General features: G+C 34.3%; 1 protein-coding gene across 1 annotated transcript in view; it reads left to right on the top strand.

Annotated features, from left to right (window-relative positions):
• The window catches only part of LOC150106343 (Fanconi anemia group I protein-like), a 370,741-nt gene that overhangs the window by 111,293 nt on the left and 235,961 nt on the right, over positions 1 to 23,487 (top strand). Inside the window, exon 5 of the mRNA XM_090392981.1 lies at positions 18,050 to 18,138. Within this exon, the coding sequence (XP_090249107.1) occupies positions 18,050 to 18,138 (89 nt within the window). The remainder of the gene's footprint in view (positions 1 to 18,049; positions 18,139 to 23,487) is intronic.

Genomic DNA, 23,487 nt, shown 5'->3' with positions numbered 1-23,487 from the left:
AGAGCATTTGAGGAGGGGAGAGACGGATCTGAAAATAGAAACTATTTTTTGGGGAAGAGGAAGGATTGATGGGAAAAGATCAGGGTTGTGAGCCATTTTGACAATGCGCCGTCTTTGGAACTCGTGGGAGAAGTGCTTCCATATAAGCGAGACTAATTTCTCTCTTATATGGAATAAGAGAGAAATTAGTAAAAATGCTAAAATAGCTGTATACAACAATAATAAACACCAGTTTTAACTTACAGATTTGAGAGGTGGGTTAGAAATAAAACAGTTGCTCCAAGGATTAGATGCCAGAGATATGCGAGTTCTGAGAAAGATGAGGAAAGTGACCAGATGGTATTAATGGCAATATCATATTCAGAATGAGGATATTAGGCAAGAACTTGACATTGTTAGCATTCAGAACGTGTTAGCAGAGCTAATCTCAGGTGGTAAAGTTACTTAAACGGAATGACGAGGAATGGATAGAAAAACAGGTTTTGATGCCCGGGTTACAGGAAAAAGATCTAGAGTAAGACCAATGTCTACCACAATTCTCTATATACAGGCCATTACATACCACCATCCAACACAAAAACTAGGCATCATCAGCATCCTCAAATACAGATCCCTAACAATTTGCTCCAATGAACAAACTCTGAACCAAGAATTTGAAATCATTAACGAAACATTTGTAAAAAAAATAGCTTCAATAAAAAAACAGTTCACAAGATCCTCCATAATGTCATTAAAAGCAAAAAAGATTACAAGAATGCCATAGCCATACCTTACATTAGAGACATTTCAGAAAAAATTGATAGAACACTACTTAAATACAACATTAAGACAACCTTCAAACCCCTGGCAAAATGAACAAATTTACTTAACCCCTCCAAAGATCCTCTTCCATACCTTGCTCACCTAGGGGTTTACAAATTCAGTGTACCTGTAACCTACCTTACACAGGGGAAACAGGATGCACCATCCCAATCAGAAAAGATGAATAAAATGTCACATTAAATACCTCCATTATGGTAAAAACAGGCCTGTCAGACCACACACTCCAAACATGCCACAGAATTGACTGGAAAGGCACTAAGTCTCTACACCGCACAAAAACCTGGTTTGAAAGGAAATTCAAAGAAGCTTGTGAAATGCTGAAACATTATCCAAATCTGAACAAAAATGATGGATTAATTATTCCAAGAATGTGGAGGATCCATCTTTCATCCATATAGCAATCAGAACAACTCCAGACAGAAGAAAATCTCAATCAGAAAGGACTTTGGAAATTATTTAATGTAGTTCCATTTTGGTTTTGTTTTTTCCTCACCAGAGGTCAGGCTAGGATAAATGATTAACAAACATTTAGATTCATTTTACTTTTGTATAGTGCCACGTCATGTAACTTGTATCTTGTACATATGTATGTTTTCCTGATGATGACTTCAATGCAGAAGTCGAAACGTCAATTGTTACTTCTTTATGCTAAGTAAAGTAATTATACTAACACGTGTTGTGTCTCCATAAATTCTTCACTATGAAGACCAAGGTTTAAGTGGATTGATACAATAAAAAGTGCCTTAGAAGGCAGAAATATAAGATTTGATAATATTGGAGTCTTGACAGGTAACAGATTAATTTGGAGGAAAATTATTAATACAAAGTTAGTACTACATGTGAAAGTTATGTCATTGCTATCATAATATACTGTACACTCCCCTGAGGATACATGTCAGGAATTTGATGATGACCATGATGAGTTATACAGATATTTAGGTTTAAGAGTTTTAGGTTTTTGAAACCATCATCAGTGTAACAAAATACAGTTGGAAAATTTAAACAATAACAATGTAAGCATTAGGTGAATGGTATCTTTTTCCACAGGCATTTATGAGAGATGGATCTGAAATAGGTGTGTGAGTGTGCATGAAACTATATTTAAAAAATAAAAAAATAAGAAATACAATTATCGATAACAATTCCCAATATTTGTGCACAGACCATCCATTACCGAAGTTGAGGTTTGGGCTCTTCTCCAACATTCCTCAAAATGACAACTTAGAACTATTATGTTCTATTCCCTTGGACATTGTAAACATATTTAAATTTGTCACAAACTCCAGATATTTCAGTTGGAATGGAAAGCTTTATATTCAACTTGAAGGAACTGCAATGGGCTTCCCATTTCCCCAACTCTGTCAAACTTTTACTTGGAACATCTTGAAGAAAAAATCTCTGCTTTTGATTCAAAACCTACTCTTTGGCTTTGTTATGCAGACAGTTTTTGCAATTTGGAATAAATCACTCAGGAATTAGATATCCTTCATCACAGAATCAGATTTACCTTGGAAATAGAATCGAATGGAACCGTATCCTTTCTTGATGTGTTTCTAAAAAGAGAAATAGTTGTTATCTTATCCACTTTTATCTATCACAAAGTCCTTCTCCAGTCAAAATATTCACGTTGTTGTTGTTAGCAAATGGGAGCACCCAGGATGCCAGTTTCAACATGTCATTTGAAGGTGAGGTATTGGTGAAGTTACTACTTTCTAACCAGAGAGACCAGTGAAGGTTACCTTTGTTCCCTGAAATGTTCAGTGTCTGGAGATCTGTGTATGTTCATGGGGCCAGTGCCTGTTTTGAGGGACGAAAAATCTAAGTTTCCTGGAGAAAAAAACCCTCCACCTCTGTATGAGACCGACTAACTCACCTTTAGTCGAGTTAATCAGTTCCTCAAGTCAGAGACTGGAATCGAACCCAGGTTTTACCATCCAAAGGGCTTCATCAATACTAGCTGAACTACAGAGGCTCCATTCATCACATAACAGCATATCACTTCTCATGAAAGTATGGTCTTATTAAATGCCCATTGTGAAGAGCCAATGTTTTGTTCTTCATATGAATCACTTCAGAAAGAAATTTAAACCATTGAACAAATTCTCTCACTCTCTCTGTGGATATATGACCCAAGAATGATTGAGAAAATCATTAGCCATATTTTTCCAATTTCCACAATCAGAAATGACTCCCATAGTTTTCCATCCTTTATATTAATGGTACTTCTGAACATGTTGTGCAGACAGTTTTTGCAATTTGGAATAAATCACTCAGGAATTAGATATCCTTCATCACAGAATCAGATTTACCTTGGAAATAGAATCGAATGGAACTGTATCCTTTCATGTTTTTCATTCGTGATGTAATGAAATATCCTTAGGAAATTTAATCTTTCTACCACGTTCTTATTTATTAATCAAATCAGCCATCTTCTAAGGATAGAATACAGCCTTTGTCGTTACCTAGAGTCTGTTTAATTCCATGTAATTGTGCTTCAATAAGTACATGCTCTCTCTTTAGTGTAATTGTAACCTTTGGCAAGGATGGTTTCAGAGGTTTAAGAAACATTATGGAATTTCTCTCAATGAAGTTTGTGGTGAAAAACAACGAATGAAGAAAAGCCCACAGGATTCTGATAACATAAAGGATAGAGTTACTGTCCTAAGATGCCTAAATATGGTATGCACAGATGGAAGCTACTGATGACATAGGACAAAGTAAATGCCCTAGGTCCTGGAAAAGTATTAAAATAATATATACAAATAAACATGGCTGAATTACTATCGAGATTATGTTAGAATGGTTTGAAAAGAAAAAAAAGGTGCCTGAAACCTGAGCGCACTGCTCATCTGTAGACCTACTGAATGATTGCAAAATTCTTCTCATTCTGGACAACTGTTAGCTTGCCCTCCAGGTAAGAAAACTGTTTGTACAGTATATTCACAACTAAACTGTATATTCCTTTTCCAATGCCAAAGAATATTATGATCTCTGAAGGCAAAGGATCACTCTCATTTCACGAAACTTGTCGATGTTGTTAGATACTGGTAATTTTGTATAGACATTTATTGAAGAATTTAACACGAAAGCAGTGTTTTGGTTCATTGCTTGTGACTGGTAGAAGATCCAAGCAGCAACACTAAAGAGATGTTGGCATAAGTTTTGGGCTGTCTTAACTTTTTGATGATTCTCCTGATAAAAATGTTGGCAATGACTTTTACAGGATAATATATCAAAGGAAAGCAGAAAAAAGTTCTTCTGTTGCTTTAGTATGTGAAAAATGTTACAGGATGCTTTGATTAGCAAGTCGATTTAATGAAGAAAATCTGGCAAGGTGGATGAAGTAACACCTGTCATTCATGACTATACATCATTCATCAATTGCTTTTAACAGATATTTAAGTGACCATAGCCTTCTAAGTATCCTTGGACTTCTTAACCATAATATGAAGATAAGGCAGTTACCCCTAAACTGCATGTGCTCTACTGGCTGGTTTGCCTGTTCTCAGTGACATAAAACTTGAGTTTCCAAGAGAAAAGAAAAAGACCCTCTACCTCCATATGAGATGGCTAACTCACTTTTAGTTGAAAGAGACTAGATAAAGGTTTCTCACATCACTGATGTGAATCGAACCCAGGTCTTAATAGAAATATTCTGGTTTTGTGACCACACGTTTATTAGAGAACTGTTTTTAAAAAAACTAAACAAGTACTAAAAATAACCTGACAAGTTTCGTTAGTCGTAAGACTAACATCTTCAGGGGGTAAAGAGAACTAATAGTTTAAAGCACAAACTATAAGAAATTATGAAAAACAAGTTCATTTGTTGATATTATGAACATCAAAAAAAGTTCATTAAAAAAACCGAATAACAGATCTATACAACCGTTAATGCATGTTAGTTGGAGACAATGCTATTTGTTGTCGCTTTCTGTGGTTCACGCTCACTCTGTCCGAGGTCTGAAGTGGGTAAATTTTTAATAAACGATGACCAAACTTGATTTAAAATCAAACCTTGGTTTTTGTTGCATTGCATAGGAATTTTAATCATATTTGCTACCTCTTTGAATTTTCTTGTGAAACAATTCTTATCAATATAGGACATGTTTCTTCTATCCCAGAGTACGTCATGACCAGTAGAAGCTGTGTGATATGCTAAGCCAGATTTATGTTCTCTCTTCTTTTGTATGTCCTTTTGATGTTCGCTCATGCGGGTTTCCTCCGATCTCCCTGTCTAGCCTATGTAGCAGATGCCACAGTTTATTAAAAATTTATCCACTTCAGACCTCAGACAGAGTGAGCGTGAACCACAGAACGTGACAACAAATAGCATTGTCTCCAAACTAATACACATTAACGGTTGTATAGATCTGTTATTCGGTTTTTTTTAATGAACTTTTTTGATGTTCATAATACCAACAAATGAATTTGTTTTTCGTAATTTCTTATAGTTTGTGCTTTAAACTGTTAGTTCTCTTTACCCCTGCAGATGTTAGTCTTACGCGTAACGAAACTTGTTGGGTTATTTTTAGTACTTGTTTAGTTTTTTAAAAACAGTTCTCTAATAAACATGTGGTCACAAAACCAGAATATTTCTATTGAACTTCTTAACCACAGAAACCTATGTATGATCCAAGTCTTTCTGACCAAAGGGCTTTGTCTGTACTGATGAGCTACAGAGGCTCACTTCATGACTATACAGGCTCTAAAATTATAGATATGGTTCTGAATCTTAAAAGCAATGAAAGAATTTTGTTCAATCATTTATACTAATGATTGCATTTAATCACTTAAATCACATTTAATTTGTATTTAATATTTAAGTTTCTAGGTCCATGGTGATTTAGAGACATAGGAGAGGTATTATTAGTGGATCAGAAATGTACTGACAAATTATAATCACTTGACCTCAGTTGGTCTAGCAAAATGGCTAATCTGGCAAGAATTTGGAATCAAGATTGCTGGAAAATTGATGGTTCACCTGTGTGTGTGTGTATATATATATATATATATATCCATCCTGTTAGAACAAGACGTTTTACTTTTATCTGTAGAAAACTGTTATAATATATTGATTTTGTTAGAACCAAATGCTTCACATAATATCATCTGGAAAATTGTAATAATTGTTTTAACAAATTGCCATCTTTGTGGTCAACAAAGGTATACAAAAAAATTTCAAAATAATCATTTGTGTGATGAATGCTGTCCCATTAGATATGGCACACCCTTATGCAGTGCACAACTTGAACAGCTTGACCAAGTGGTTCGTTAACTAGTTTTGTTTTCTTTATCTTGTTAATAAAATGTAAGTTTGGATTGAGGATATTCATTATTATTTTTATTAATTTATTTTCTAATAGTGGAAAATACTTAACAAAGCCTTACTGAAGAATCAGAATGCAAAAGATTGAGGGACACATAAGATAATTCAGAATATTAATTTTGTTCACAAATATCTTGAGTGTAACTGTTGTCTGCCTGAGTGTTACATTTGTGTATAAAATGTTTGTCTCTTGCAAGAGCTGTATACAGTTCAATCTTATAAGTAGAACTTACTGTCTAATAGGGCCTGCAAACTTCACAGTAGTGAAAAATATCTCTCAAAACTAATTTCAATATCTGTTTTTTTAAAATCACAGGATTTCAGGAAAAAAAAAAAACGAGTAACTTCTTTAAATTGATAAGTAATTCTTTCTTTCTCTCTTGGAACAGTGGATCGTTCCGGTCTAATTCGATAATTTATACCTAATTTTTCTTGCAAACTAAAAATGTACATGTCTCTGAGTTCTTATCTTTTTTCTGAAGTACATTCAGTACATCTTGATTATTACAATATTTCTCTTTTATGTCTGTCTAAAGCATAATTCCTATGCCTATTTTATATGAAGTGCAACACTAATACAACTTAAAGTTCCTTTTTCTTACTCTCACTATCTTTGAGGGTAAAGAAATCATCTTCCCTGTTCAGGGGTTGACCAGAACAAGAGCACTGCTCAATATATATTAAATACATTGAGAAACAAGCAGTAACAGTTTCAATAACAATAACAGTTTCTGTTAACAGTTATATCCATGCTTTAAAAAAGAAATTATCTGTTAATTCAGGAAAGCTATTTGTTTTCCTCTTAACAATCATAAAATTGTTTTATTAGATCTAAAAAAACTGACTTAAAATGCCTTTTTCTTGTATATGTTATTAAGAGAAACCTCCAGGGAGTCTGGGACTCATTGAGGGAGGCCACTTACAACATGCACAAGCTGTCATACTTGTTCTTGAATTCATTCACACTATTGCGTGCGCGCATGCACACACACACACTCTCTTCCAAATGGCAATCCATTCTACTCATGCAACACTCTGTGAGAGAAAATTGTATCTTTTACACCTTTCTTGATTGCATTCATTCTTAGCTTCCAAGTACGAGGGTTATTTGAAAAGTTTGTTAAATTTCCAATAGACGGCGACACAATTCGTTCATTCATTCCAGTGCCAGCATGTATCATCTTTTTTATGACCCCTGGCGAAATTTTAGCCATGTGCAACGCATAGTTCTCGTTTAGCAAACATTTAAAATAACTGTGTTTACATTTTTCATAAAAATAGATAAAAACGAGTTTCGTGTAGTGATAAAACACTTTTATTTGAAGAAGTAGACAACCTCGCAGATCTAAGCCGAGTTAGATGCAGTTCATGGGGGACTCCTCTGCACCGGCATTAAAGACTATTTATTTTTTGATAAACGAGTTTAAAGTGGGCGTAAGTCTATCAAAGATGAAGCATTCTCTAGATGCCTGACTGAGGTCACTACAAAGGAAATGATTGACAAAATCCATGGTATCGTTATGGAAGACTGCCGAGTGAAAGTGCATGAGATTGCTGAGATTGTAGGCATCTCAACTGAACGGGTGTATAATATCCTGCATGAAAAATTGCACATGAGAAAGCTGTGTGCACGATGGGTGCTGCAATTGTTGACTGTCAATCAAAAACACATGCAAAAAGACATTTCAACGCAGTGTTTGGCAATGTTTAATCGCAATTCGCAGGATTTTTTTTGAGTCGATTCGTGACTGTGGATGAAACTTCAACCCATTACTATACACCTGAGTCCAAGCAGTCAAAACAGTGGACAGTGCCTGGTGAAAGAGCACCGAAAAAAGTGAAGACCCTTTTGTCAGCTGGGAAGGTGATGGCCACTGTTTTTTTGGGATTCCCAAGGAATTATCATGATAGACTATTTGGAAAAGAGGTAAGACAATAACAGGAGTCTATTATGTGACATTGTTTCACCATTTAAAAGAAGAATTGAAGAACAAAATGGCCAAGATTGGTGCACCAAAAAATGCTCTTATCAAGACAATGCACCATCCCACACACACCGGCTGTCGCATTGGCAAAATTGCACGAATTGAGGTTCAAATTTTGGTACTGTTTCCGGAGAATACAGTAGATGTGGTTCCACATCTACTGTATTCTCCGGACTTGGCCCAGTGTGACTTCTTCTTGTTCCCAAACTTAAAAATTTGGCTTGGTGGGAAAAATTTTCTTTGAACGAGGATGTCATCAAGGCTGTCAATGACTATTTTGCACAATTTGACAAATCAAATTTAGATGGGATGAAAAAATTGGAAACTCGCTGGACTAAACGTGTAGACCTCGATGGAGACTATGTTGAGAAATAAACGTGATTTTTTCCAAAAAAAATGTGTTTAACTTATTTTTTTTTTACCAAACTTTTCAAACAACCTTTGTATATGCCCTTGTCCTTTTTCCAACTTCCATAAAATTAAAATTTCCATCAACTGAAATCCTGTATGATCCTTTCAGAAGTTTTCAAGTATAAATCGTATCACCACTCTTTCTTCTGTTTGCTAATATCTACAGTCTGCCTTCATAATCAGTATTCCACAATCCTGATATAATTTTGAACACTCTACTTTGCACTCTCTCTCTCTCTCCACTGTATCAGAATCACCAAGGAAACAGAAAACCAGACCTATGTGCAATAGTCCAAAGTAAGGTCTCATCAAGACATTTTAAAGAACTAAAATAACATCCTTATCTTTACATGTCAAAGTTTGTTTCAGTGTTGCAAATATCCTCTGAGTTGTATATGCAATCTTTGCTATATGACACTTGAATTTCAACTTCCTATCTACTAAAACTCCAGGATCTCTAACCTGATTACTTTCTTCTAGCACAGGAGTTGGGAACCTTTTTGAACCAAAGAGTCATTCCACCAAAAAAATTAATTGAAACAAAATTTTGGGTGCCACAACTTCAATTCAATTTTTCCATGACTCATACTTGCAGTTAGTTCAAATTTAGGTAAATTTGTTTTTAATTCAGTACTTCCAGATATCAAATACCACTTTTATGTTTGTATTTAAATTTTTTTATATGTTCAATAAATAAAACAAACATTAAGTTTGACTAAGTTTTTAATCACAAAACATGTTTAAGTGAGTATAATATTGCAAAATAGGCAGACTTTGTATTGCAAAAAGAATTAGTCTGAACAAAAATACAATATTATGTATTTTAATAGATATTTGATTGTTTTAATTTAAAATTCACTAATGAGACTTTTGACTTACTTAAATCTGGATTGTATGTCGTACACTTTAATAGTAATTTGGCTTTCAAACTTTCATCAGTCAATTTGTTGAAATTAATTCATTGAAGAGAAAAATTGATTGCAATTGTACTTTGAACCGAAAAGAGTCAAAACCCTAAACACAAGTCACCTGGCATTTGAATAATTAGTTGGGAAGGAATTCCAACATTTAAATATAATTTCCTGTGGTGTTTCTTCCATAATTTCCTAATTTTCTTCAATTTCTGCTACCATTTCCTGAAGTTTTTGTACCCAGATGCTTTTATTCTGAATTTCCAGAAGCTCCATTTGTAGTTCTGCAATTGATATTCCAGGAAAAGTCTCAATATCTGTTAATTTTAAATTGCAATTTAACTGATGTAATATAAATTTCATCATATCCTGATGTTTTAAAATCCTGAAATCTGCTTGTAAATAAATCTAAAATTACAGTAATCATTTCAGTGAATATTTTGCAATCAGCTTTTTCTTGATTTAAATTAATCTATAATTTTTTTGATTTTCAAAATATATAAATTTTTCTTCAGTAACATCTTCGAAAATCGCTCTTAGTTTTTGTTCCAAGGTAAGGACTTCCTCTAGTAATTGTAAGGCCGTGTTTCCTTTCCCTTGCAACTTCAAACTTAGCTTATTAAAATGTTCTGTCATATCATGCAAAAGACAAAAATTTGTATCCATTCGGGATTACTGAGAAGTTCCACATGATTTACGTTATAATTTTTAGTGGTTAAGAAAACTATTACTTCTTTTAATCACTGAAAAAACGTTTTAATGCTTTTCCCTCTTGATAACCATCGTATAGATGTAAATGTCACTAAATCTTTATGTTGACTACCTAGTTCCTCTAAAAATGTTTCAAAAAGTCTGTGATTCAATGCCTAAAATCCGATGAAATTGATCATTGGCACAACAACATCTATCGCTGTTTTTAGTTGTGGTAATAATCCCAAAGAATTTGCAACTAAAGCTTCTTGATGCAAAATGCAATGAAATGAAATAACTCCATGTGGAATATGAGTGGAGAATAATTAATAATTTAACAAATCCCTTATTTTTCGCAGTCATAGAAGGTGCGCCATTGGTCGCAGTGCATACTATATTATTAATATTTATATTTTTATTCTGTAAACTTGTTAGGTTTACTGAAATATCTTGACCTGTAGTGTGTTCTTTAAGTGGTAGCAGATCAAGAAATTTTTCTTGAATACCGGAAAATGTGATATATTTAACCATCACGCAGCATTGTGCCATATGGGAAATATCATTTGATTCATGAACTGCAATAGATATAAAATCAGCAGAATTAATATCCATAATTTGCATATTTGAAACTTCTTCAGAAAGTGTTATAATCCATTCCTTGACAGTTCTAGCCGAAAGTTGTAAATCTTTAATTTTTTTTATGTATCTTGTCCTTATTTTTCATATTCTTAAATAGAATTTCAGAGGCATTATACATGCAATTTTTTAGAAATTCACCATAGGTAAAAGGTTTTCCCGCTTTTGCTATTTCAAGGGATAACAAAAAACTTTCTTCAGTAGTATTCAATGAAGATTTCTTCCAAGTTGACAAATTTCTTTGCTGAAGCAATGTTTTATTTTTTAATTCTTCAATAGCTTTTTATCTGTTATCACCCTCAGGATATTTTTTACTGAAGTCTAAATGTTTTCCATGAAAATGTCATTTGACATTACTTGATTTGATATTTTGAAGCTGTAGATGGCAAATTAAACATTGATTATCACATCATGATTGCTTTAACTTTGAGAAGCTAGGAGTTTCTCAAAGTTAAAGCAATAACAATGGGATATTAAAGCAAAGTTAAAGAAGTTTCATCTCTGGTTACCGAAATTGTAGATGAAATATTGGTAAAACAAGTATTTCTTTCTTTTGTTTGGTCTGATGTAATAAGTTATTAAACTCTTCTGTATAACAAATGCATAAATTTCGATTTTGGTTTGCATTAGGATTAGATTAGAGTGACAGATGCCCTGTTTTTGACAGGATTTTCCCTTTTTTCAGCTACTTGACTCTATTGTCCTGAAAAACAAAAATGCAAACGAGATTCCAAATGTCTCATTTTTCTTATTTTTCCTCATTTTCATAAAATTTAACCTAACTATGTAATTTGTTGTAAAATTAGTAAAGAGGTTTACCCTATTTCCAAAATATGGCATTATAATCTATTCAGAAAGTTTTCACGGTTTCCACAGGCGGTATCATTATGCGCACGAGAGTCAAGAATACAAGAGTCTACTTTTACAAGTAGCATAATTGACATGTAAAATATATGCAAATGAATTCTAGTATTTTCTTTGGTGTTTTTCAAAGTATGATGAGTTGGTGGTGGAGTAAGCTCTATAACATTATTTGAAGGGTTTTATAATTAATTATAAATTCAGTTTGTTGAAAATAGGTTGTGAGATGCCTAAGTGAAAGTGTAGTTTCACCGACATGTTGAAATAATAATTCCCTTTCTTAACTGAAAGTCATAATGTTAATTCAGAAAGTTTTATGCACTGTTTGTATTGCTGAATTCTTCTATTGAACATGGTGGTCATTCAGATATTACACAGCACACTGCTAAAAAGCAGCACAAAGAAGCAGTTGCAGCAAAGTGAAAACCATAAACTAACTTCTTTCATGACAAAACAAGATGTAAATGATGAATGGAAATCTTGCTGTAAGATGGATTACTAGCTTTTCTTGGTATCACGCATAACCATTTGTTTAGATCAGTGGATTGCCCATCTTCCTTCATACAGAACTTATTCTCAAAATGATTCACTTGTGCAAGAACAAAATGTGAAAGCATAGTTGTGAATGTGTACTGGCTTGGCTCCTTTTGCATTTCGTAAAGTGCAAAGTGACTTACAAAATATCAAAATGTGTATCTGCCATGGTAAATTTATCAAATAACTCAAATCCGAACTTGTCCCAATTTTAGCTAGTATTTTATGCCTATGAAAGGAATACAAATGAAATTGTTAGAATTCCAAAATTTCTTTGGACAAATGTCTAAGATATTAATGAATCACATTCTGTCCACAGTGGAGAAATATACATTAACCGACAAAATAGCGTTTTCTGGTGACAACTGTAACACCAACTTCAGTGGCATTGAGAGAAAAGTAATAATAATGTCTTTTTATTTATTTATTTTTTTAAAAAAGACAAGCCTTATAAAGGAGGCTTGCATTTTTTTTTTTTTTTTTTTTAAAGACAAACCTTCAGAGACTATACAAACTCATCCAGAGCAGGCTTTTACAAACATCCGTGCCTATGGTGGGATTCAAACCCACTATCTGTTGGTTTGAGAGAGCAGTTATATTATCCATTTGACCAACTAGGCCAAATGGATATGAAAATGAACATTTTGGGAGTAGGTTGTGCTGTACATATCATACATAACACTTTGCAAATAAGTACAGATATGTTGCCAGTTGATGTGGAATCAATTCTAACAAAGTGTCAACATTTTCATGTTTTCACTATTAGATTTCAGATAATGAACTCCTTCTGCAATTTGTTGAAGTGGAATACAAGCAAGTTTTAGGAAGTGTGAAGACAAGATGGCTTTCCACTGCCTGATGGAAAGAATGACTGAAATGTGTTGACAGTCTCAAGTGATATTTCTATCACAAGATAAAAGCCCTTTTTTAATAATTCACAGTCTCTTTTCTGGTTCAAGTTCATTCACTGCAAACTTAAAATGTGTAATAACACTATCAAAAAGACTGAATGAGAGGACATTTGTGGCAGTGAAGTGGCACAAAAACTAATATTGCCTTGACAGAACAAATGCTCAATAGAAGAGAGAGTGAATTATTTTTCTTTTTCTCACATCTTCTGTCCTCAATCCTAAAAATCAACTGTTAGAGGTTGGTGTCCTCAGAGATGTTAAATTTACTGAAACTGTTAACAATTTTTAAGGTATTTTGCTAGAATATGTGAAAAACTGGGCCAAGTCTTTTGCAGAGTTATGTAACTTTCAATTCACATTTCAATTCAAAAACACATTTTCGCATTTCTTGTATGGACATTTACAATTTCATAAAGGGAACAGCCAGAGCTTTTGGAATAAATTCAGTCATCTGAAAAGTATGACAATGATATTAGTAGTGTATACCCTAGAACATCTGCTCAATAATGATTTGTGCAATTTGACAATGTTGATATGAGACTAAAATGGCATAAATATCTATGTAACCTATGTTAATTTTAATTAAACTAAGCAGTTATGGCTAGTTGGCATGAAATGAGTACAACTAGTGTGACAGTTGATTCATGTCAGCTCTCCTTGAGGGTATCAGTCTAGTCACCCTTGGAATCACATAAAATACATTTAAAAATGTTAAATATGCTATTTACTATAGCATTCACAAAAAAAAAAAAAAAAAAAAAAAAAACGATTAGCTTCTGGTAAAGAAAACAATTAGACTTCATAGTATTATCAATTGCAAATATCATTGGTGTTCTGGCTATTATTGTATAATGTTTTAAATGACTGCTTTACACATATAAGAAAAAACTAAATAAATTTATTACTCCTATATATTTTGCTCAAGGGAAATATATAGGATTAATAAATTCTATTTAGTTTTCTCTTACATGTGTAAAGTCCTTATTTAAAACATTATACTATGTCTAATGCACATGTAGTGGCTGATGTATTGTTTCTCATATCCTGTCTCTGTCAAGTTAAAAACTGTTTCATAATATTGAATCACATAGTGTAAGCAAACAAAGTTTGCACCTGAAGTATTTTCAGGATTAGAGTAACTCATATATAGAAGCTAATGACCTCATATTACTTGTTAGTATCCCATAATACACGTCCACATTCTTGTGAACGTGTATTATGCTATGCATTATGGGAAGGAAACTACCCAGAGTAGTTTCAACCTTTATTGAGGTCTCATCAGTGGGAACCAGACCCAAAGGTGATACCAAGGTTGAAGCAATGCAGAAGTCATATTTTCATATATGAATAGCCAAAAGGTGTCCCACCTTATTATTAAAATACTATGATTTAGAGATAGTTGTTGGAAGTTTTTCCCACCTGGTTTTACCATAAATTAAAGAATTGACAATGTATATAAGAATATGAATTAAATAACACTTTAATAAATATTTCTGATATTTCGGCAACGTCACGTTGCCATCTTCAAAAGGAACTTACAAAAAAGGCACGTGCATGTAGGCACTACAACACAGTAACTGAGAATGAAGTGAGGAAGCAATTGTTCTAAAAGTCCTGATGGTGCCCTTTAGTGGGCTATGTAGGTGTTCTTGGCCATTGGGCTGAAGGTCTGCTGATGTAAGCCTCCCAAATTTGGGGCAGTCTAATGCAACCAAATTTGTTGAGGGTTGGAGAGTTTCTTAGGGCTGATGCTGATTCCATGTATAGTCTTTCGAATTTGAACTTGCTATGGTATATTATTGTAGCTTTCTTCTGCCGTATTCTATGGAGTGCATGGTCTGCAAGACCCAAGTGGCTGTACTTGTGAAACCGGATGTAGTCCTTGTGTTCCGAAATTCTGATATTCGCTGTCCTGCCTTTTTGGCCAAAGTAAGATGGTTTACAGCTGCAAGGGACCTGGTATACACCAGGTAGGTCTAGGGGATGTGGTTGGTCTTTAGTGGAGCAGATAAGGGATGCCAGTTTTCTGTATGGTCTGTAACAGGAGATCAAGTCATGTTTTTTTTAAGATTTTGATAATTTTTTCCGAGGTGCCTCGGATGTAGAGAATGGTGATGGATTTAGAGTAATCCTTGTGAAGGGAGGAGGGTTGTGGTTTGTTGGTTTCAATGGCTGAGAAAGTGTTGAGGATATGATTTAGTTCAGTATTTAGGGCATTGTTGTTTGAACAGATTAGTTTAGCCCTGTTGTATAGTGTTTTCACCACTCCATATTGTTGTGAGGGAAGGTGGTGGGATTGTTGGTGAATGTACAAACTGAGAAAACCATCAGGTTGGTGGGTGACTAGTGTATCTAAGAAAGGGAGGCTGTTGTTTTCCTCTTTTTCCAGAGTGAACTTGATTCTGGGGTGTTAGTTGTTTAAATGTGTTAAGGGGGAGAGGAGTGTATCAGAGCCATGTGGCCAAATAGCGAACACTAGCGAAGCCATATGGTTGGATTTTGTGGGGCAAAGGCTAAGGCTTTTTCTTCCAAGGTCTCCATAAAGAAATTGGCCGAGTGTGGGGAGAGTGGTGAACCCATGGCTGTCCCTGTTATTTGTTTGTAGAATTTTCCCTGCCAAACGAAATAGCCTGAGTTCATTGTGAACTGAAATAGGGCTGAGATATCTGGAGTAAATTTAGTTTTTGTTAGCTCTAAAGTTTCCTTGAGTGGGACGTTTGTGAATAAAGAGGAGACGTCAGAGCTAACCATTATGACAGTATGTTGGAGTGTAAGGTTTTCTATGCTGGCTTTGAAGTGGGCAGCTGAGTTTTTTTGTGTGATGGTGTGTTGCCAGTATAGTGTGTGAGTGCTTTGGCCAAATGTTTAGCTAATTTGTATGTGGGGGAATCAATGCCATCCACTATGGGACATAATGGCACATTTTCTTTATGTATTTTTGGGAGTCCATAAATATGGGGGGAAGGTTATAGAGTTAAATGGTTTTAATCTGTTAATAACTTCTACAGGCCAAGAAGTGATCTTCTTAAGGAGCCTGTAAAGTTTTCTGATTTGTGAGTTGGTGGGATTGTATTCGATAAGGAAGTAAGTTGCCCGATCTAATAGAAGAGCTTTAAGCTTATCTGTGTAGTCTGTTTGGTTAAGTGCTACAGTTGCATTTCCCTTATCCGCTTTGGTGATAACTATTTCTTTATCATTCCTCATTTCCTGCAGAGCTTTATACTCCTTATTGGATATGTTGGTTTTTGGTGGCCTTGCTTTGGAGAGGACACAAGCTACATCCAGTCTTACACTGTTGGTGATTTGATTCGGAAGGTGGTGGATTCCATGTTCGATCTGGATCATAATATCCTCACTAGGTATTTTTCTGGGAGCATTGGCAAAGTTGTGGCCACGTGAAAGTGTGTTGAGTGCTTCAGGGCGACCAAAGAAAGGTTGATTACGGTGTTGGTAGGAAGTTTTGGATCGACTGTAGAATTCTATTTTAATTTTTTTAATTTTTTGATATGTCGACCCTGTATTTTCTCAAATTCTTTGTCTGCTGCGGTACATGAGATGTCATGCAAAATTGACTAAAGCTCGTGATTTAAAGTGTGTAAATAGCTTTGTTAATGTCTGTTAAGAGAAACCGCGTGGCAGCAATTGAAGCAAAGTGCAGCTGGCATGGTTATAGATACGGAAAGCTTTTTTGTGAAACGAAATGGTGCTTGAATTACACTTGAATTCTGGATACACACCACAGAATACGGTGGAAGAAAGCTACAATAATATACCATAGCAAGTTCAAATTCGAAAGACTATTCATGGAATCAGCCTCAGCCCTAAGAAACTCTCCAAACTCTCCAAATTTGGTTGCATGAGACTGCTCCAAATTTGGGAGGCTTACATCAGCAGACCTTCAACCCAATGACCAAGAACACCTACATAGCCCACTAGGGGGCACCATCAGGACTTTTAGGAGAACAATAGCTTCCTCACTTCATTCTCAGTTACTGTGTTGTAGTGCCAACATGCACGTGCCTTTTTTGTAAGTTCCTTTTGAAGATGGCAACGTGACGTTGCCGAAATATCAGAAATATTTATTAAAGTGTTATTTAATTTATATTCTTATATACGTTCTCAATTCCTTAAGTGATTTAGTAATGCATAACCAACGTATAAGCTTGTCTACGAGAAGTATAAATTAAAGATACCAAGAAATTATTTATTGAGGGCTGATGAGATCTCAAAGGTTGAAACTGGTCTGGATAGTGACCCTTCCCATAATGCATAGCATTATACATACCTGCAAGGATATGTGCTTAAACTGTAGTACCATATCCTTTCCACGTTAAAGTTGATAACTGAGGATTAGTTAATATGAGATCTCTACTCTACAGAAAATGTAGATTTTTTCAGTCTGTTTCATGTATCTAGTAAGCAGGGTGGTGGACTCATAACGAGGTGATGAGAATCATCTATTATGTAAAGGTTTTTACAAACATCCATGTCACAGTGAGATTCAAACTCAGTTTGTAGGCTGGAAAGCAGAGATTATATCCACTCTACTAAGCAGGTTGCCATGTAATTTGATGCATATTAAGTTACATGGCAACTGTTGTATTGCTACAATACAACAACAGTAAATAAAATGCAATTATTATTATTATTATTACATCACACACTTCCAGAGAGTCCAAAGACTCATTAAATGATATAAGCACATAATTTTGAAGCAATGAAATTATTTCTTCTATGCCAATAAAGTAAACTAAATAGCAGCCAGAGAAAGCTAGAGTCCAAAGATATTATAGCAAATAATTTCTTTCCTTCAAAATTATGTGCTTAAATCATTTAATTGCAGTTTGTTTATTGTTGTTGTATTGTAGCAGTTAATAATCTTTATTGTTTTATTTATTTTTTTATTTGTGATGACCAGAACTCTTAAGTTTTTGGATTTATTTTATTTTACTTCACTTAAAGACAGATGCATTGTCCTCTCATTATTTGGCAGAACTGATCGAATTACTGGCTGAAACTATAAAATGTTCTACTATTAGTACCAGTGGAAAGTGAGTTTTTTATTTTATTTTTTAAATTAATTTATGCATTTTGTGCTATTTTTTTCATACTTATTTTTACTTTTTAGTTAAACTTTAACAAACCAGTTTTAGATGTATAAAATAGATTCTTGTGTGTGTCAGGAATCATAATGGAACATTTAGTAGAACTGTGTGAAATATGCTGAAACAACAAGCTTTCATAGTTATGAAAACATAAACTTATCTAATTATAATAAATGTTATTTTGCATTTGAGATTAGTGTTGATCCTGTATATGCTGGAACTAGTAAGTTTGTTAAAATCATCCCCTCCCTTTTTTTTTTTACCTCATAATGATGCTATTAACATTTATGATGAAATACAGAGTGCATTGTTAATCTCTCAAAATACAAAAGCTAGATAAGAAATTTTTTTTTCCCTGTGTGAATAGAATATCCAGTCAGTTTCTCTTCTTGTTTTATCCCTCAGGAGGGATAAAAGAAGAGGAAGAGAAGCTGGTTTGGTAAGTTAAGAGTTTTTATTGTTGTTGATCAGTTTTGTCATTTTATAGATATGTATAAAGTAGAGAATGACGGAGGCCTGTTTGGTTGAATAGCAATCAGGAAACTGACAGATGCCTAAGATAGACAATTTCTATGATAGTTTTGAATGAGGTTAAAGGATTATTAGCCTAATTTATGCTCTTATAAGCAATTTCAGTGATTTTTTTTATTTGGAGGATGCACTGCCTCTTCCTAAATCTGAAAATATTATTCCAAAAATGGGACTGAAATGGTATTTGCATAGCTAGTACTGGAGAGAAGTAATATCTAAAGCAGAGAGTATGGAAGTTTTTGGATGCTGAAGATACATTGTAGATACATTGTTTGCCAGAGAAGGCCGTATGTAAATGTTAGTGCGAGAAGTGAAATCTGATTTTGTCACGTCAGGTGATTTAAATATTCTCATGTATTTTATTTTATTTTAATGAAATAAATAAATAAATAAATTTTTATAAGAATAACTTGCATTTTTAACTGCATTGAAGTCATTTTCTTTCATAGCACCATCGTGTTATAGTTTCTGCAGTTTCTTGTGTGTGGTGTATATATATATATATATATTAAAGATACTAAGAAATTATATACTTGGTTTTAATCCTTTTTCCCAAGGATGCAAAACAATGTTTTGCATGTGAAATATATTCACATCTGAGCTATTTGTATATAGAGGCTAATGACTTCATATAAAGATAAATTGCTTCATAAACATCTCTGTAGTATATTTTGAAATGTGATGTGTGGCCTCTGAGTTCACATGCCATTTTTATCTGGAGGAACTATAAGGATTTTCAGCTGAAGGTGAATTAGTCAGTCTTGTATAGAAGTAGAACAGTTTTTTCCCTTAAGGCTTGAACACTTTTGAAAGGTTTGGGAAGTGGATGATTGGATGAGTCTGTAGACTTAAAGCTAGAGGTTCATTAAGCATTTCAACAAGTATTAATCATCATTTGCACAATACCTGCCATACCTCTCTTTAAGTTAATTCATTGACAGAAAACTCATGACAGACTCTAGCAATCTATTCTGCTTATTCACCACTTTCCACTAGTCACTGAAAAATTTCTTCTTCATCAATTATATGAAACCATGTTAGTAACTTATGTAACTATCTTGCCTTCCCTTTTCTGCCTACCAACCAGTTTCTGTGACCCTAAAATTTTCAATCTACTCTCATAAGGAGCATTGCAAAGACCCACTACCATCTTTTTTCTGGATCCTCTTCACTTCTTCCTCATTCTCAAGAAACCCAGGTGACCTGATCTCTGCATGCACTGTAGTTGCATGCACTTTGATGAGGCTATCTGTAGATCCAGATGGCCTCATCAAAGCTTTATATTTGTTTGTCAGTGTATTCTTCAGTAACCAGGTAATCTTGTAAGGTATTTTAGATATGCTCTTTGAGCTTTCACTTCTTGTCTACCTGGATTTGGGATGAAAGGATTACTAGCTCTCTACTACATGGATGATACTGAGCTACAGGAAATTGATGAGGCTAGGGATTTGGTAGTTCAGGTCTGTCTATTTAAATCATCATTTGAAGCTGATTAAATCAGCTTTGCATCATTAGCAAACAACTGAATATTTCCTCTCAGATCATTTCTTATAACATTAATGTTCAAATTAAATATCAGTGGTCCTAATACAGAGCCCTGTAGCACATCATTAATTTTGAGTCATCATTTTTGAATCTTTCCTTTCTGATATCTATCCATCAGCCACCCTCTTATCCATATCACTACTTGGTAGGTGATATTGAGTAGAGCTGCTCAGATTAGAGTGTTCTCGGAAGTTAAGTTGGTTTTATGTTTACAAAAATTAGCAATATTGATTATATTTTATTATTTTTTTTTATGTGATTCCCACTCACAAAAGGTTTGAAAGCCTATAATACATTAGTACTGTGAAGTGGGCTAAGGATTTTCTTCCCAATTTTTTAAATTAATTTTATAATTAAATTTATAATTTTTTGGCATTTTTTATATTTAAATTATATTAATTGTAGATTATTGAATTAAAATATAATTTTTTTTGTACAGTACCTTTCATAGCATGGTGCATGGCACTGATTGTGAAATAGAACAATAACCCAAAACACTTTTATTAAAATAATTCAACCTGAGGGACTTCATCCAATGTATGAAAGTGAATGACCTTTGTTTCAAAAGTGAGAGCGGCAGAAGAGCGTGCCATAAATGTTAAGGCAGCAAATGCCAGAAATGTGGATCAGGTCAACAGGTGAAGCAGTAGATTTAACAGGGAATAGGTGTGAAAATACGAGTAACAGATTAATAGAGGATAGGACTGAGAGAGTAAAAAGTGACAATTATAAGAATAGTAGCATGAAAGATATGAAGAGTTGGCCGTAATGAGAGATAGTGTGCTTACGTGGAGTCCTTCACAGGATAAAGTATGAGCTTGAGCAAATGCAGAAATGTGTGGTGAGTACTATAACTGAGAACAGAATAAAAAAAGGAAGAGGTGCGAAATAGAAAAAGAAATGTTCAGTTAAGCAAGAAAGGAAAAGTAAGGAGAGAGTTTTGTGTGGGTGATTGAGAATTGCTTCATTGGAGTATGACAAAATTGTCTTTCCCAGGTGTGAGTTTAATGAAGTTTACAAGTCTATTAGGAGGCAGAAGGGCAAAGTGAAGAAATTTATTTTTATTTTTTTTGCAGGAACAAATGATTCGAAGGAAGACAAGTATGGTGTAAGGGAGAATATAAAAAAGTTACTGAAAGTGGCAAATGAGAAGAGGAAGAGAATTAAGATAGTGAGTCTTTTGCTATGGCAAGACAGAATGATTTGAAAATTAGAGCAGTGATTATGAATGAATGAATCAATGCCTAGGTAATGCAGGAGGAATGATGCAGAGTTGGTGGATGCGTGGTGTGAGTTTAATGGATGAAAGGACTTAGATGGTTTGTACTTGAATGTGTTTGATGCCAGGAAAAAGTGCTGTGAAATGGATTGAAACTAAAGCTGTAAAATCAAGGAGCAAGAGCTATTAGAAAGAGTGGAAGCAGGTGAGTGAGTGTGCAGTTGAGACAAGTGTAAGAATGTACAAAAAATGCCTAAGATTTTGCTACTAGTAACTAGAATAGGATAGTTAGTATAAATTATAAGGATGACTGCAGGACTAGAAGACTATTGCACTTTATGTACACTAATGGCAGGAGCATTTGAAACAAGTGGGAGGAGGGTTTGACATTGGTTAGTTCTTCTTGGCTGAGAGTTGTTAGCATTAGTATTATATTATATTAGTATTAGCATCTGCAGATCTAATCCAGAGTTTTGTAGATTGGGATTCCATTCACCTTGTTAATTCAACTTTAGTAAATCACAATCCTTTCTTATTTCATACATGCATGTGCACACACATACACTATTTTCTTCCAGTGATTTTGGACAATACCAAGATTTCTGGACAAGAGATTTCTCCTGTCGAGTGTAACTCTGATCTCCAGTCTTTCTTGGCACAAATATTGTCTTCTTAGTATCCAAGGGATTAGTTTTCTCTTTCACCAAGTATTAGTTCACCTCTGAACTATACTTAGCTATACAGTTTGCCAGTTCATCCAACCATGGAATACCAATTTTAAATCTTGGGTGTGATTCCTAAAAAAAGTACTCTAAAAATAATCGACTTGATATAGAACAGAAGGAAAGTGGCTTAAAAGCACTCCCAGCCTTCATCACCCAGGGCATTGGTTTCATACTGGGTGATGAAATTCATCTCCCACCTAAAAGACATTCACAGACATCCATGCCTATGGTGGGCTTTGAATTTGCAGTCTGTTTGGAGAGTGCATGCAAACAGGCTGACAACTTGCTTTGTGATTGGGATTGAAATGCAGACAAGGTTTTGGTTGGTGTAATCAAGAGGAGAGAGAGAGTTAACATTTACACAGTATGTTTGCAAGAAGAAATGGTTAAGAAAAGGGTCCAAGGTGTTGGGAGTATGATGAGAATTATCTGATAATCTGGTTGGTGGATGGGCAGTTTCTGTTAGATTATTACAAACATCAAATATTTTGGCATCTCTTCCAGCTTGATCAATGAGTTAGAGGAGGATGCAATTTGAGTAGTGAATAGCATTGTTTGGGTAATTAGACTATATGAAATCAACTTTTACAATAAAATAATCAGAATGGTTATTAGAATTTTTTTGGAGAATCCATCCCTAAGAAGTTGGTCAGCATATAGTATGCTAGTACCATGGATGGGAATTAAAAGAGTAGTATATGCAGCATTTGAAAGCAACAAAGTGTGGCAGGGAAATTTTGAGCCGGAGTGAATTATAAAGAGGCAGATCTGAGTTTATTATCACATGGCACATTTGTCAGATCTAAGATCTGACAGATGTGCTCTCCTTATTATGGAAGAATCATGCAGAATGCAGTTTGGATGGATTTGAATTATCGCATCTGTTCACTAACACACATTACCACAAATTCATGGTAATGAATATTAGCGAAGTGGATGTGAAAGTTTTTTTCTGTTGTATTTTTGGTGATTTTTTTTTTTCTTGACAGAGCCATTTTTGCTATTGATATTGTCTGTCATTATTTGTGATGTCAGAAATTTATAGAGCAAAGTCTTGACAATGAAAGATTCATGAATATAGTTCCCTCAAAAGTAATGTCCAGTCTTTTCTCAATGCACGACTTCAACATTGCTCCCTGCATACTACAATATTCAGACTCTCTCCAGCACAATCCTGGTAGAATAAATGGCAATAGGATTATTTGCTAGCCAAGTGAGAAAGCTGATGTATTACCATCACTTTTTAAATTCTGTGTACTCTCTAAAAGCTTTACT

Source organism: Typopeltis vanoorti, chromosome 5, assembly GCF_054136105.1.
Source record: "Typopeltis vanoorti isolate ZY-2024b chromosome 5, IOZ_Tvanoo_1.0, whole genome shotgun sequence".
In the NCBI taxonomy this organism is placed as follows: domain Eukaryota; kingdom Metazoa; phylum Arthropoda; class Arachnida; order Uropygi; family Thelyphonidae; genus Typopeltis; species Typopeltis vanoorti.
This window is presented reverse-complemented; position numbering and strand designations above follow the sequence as displayed.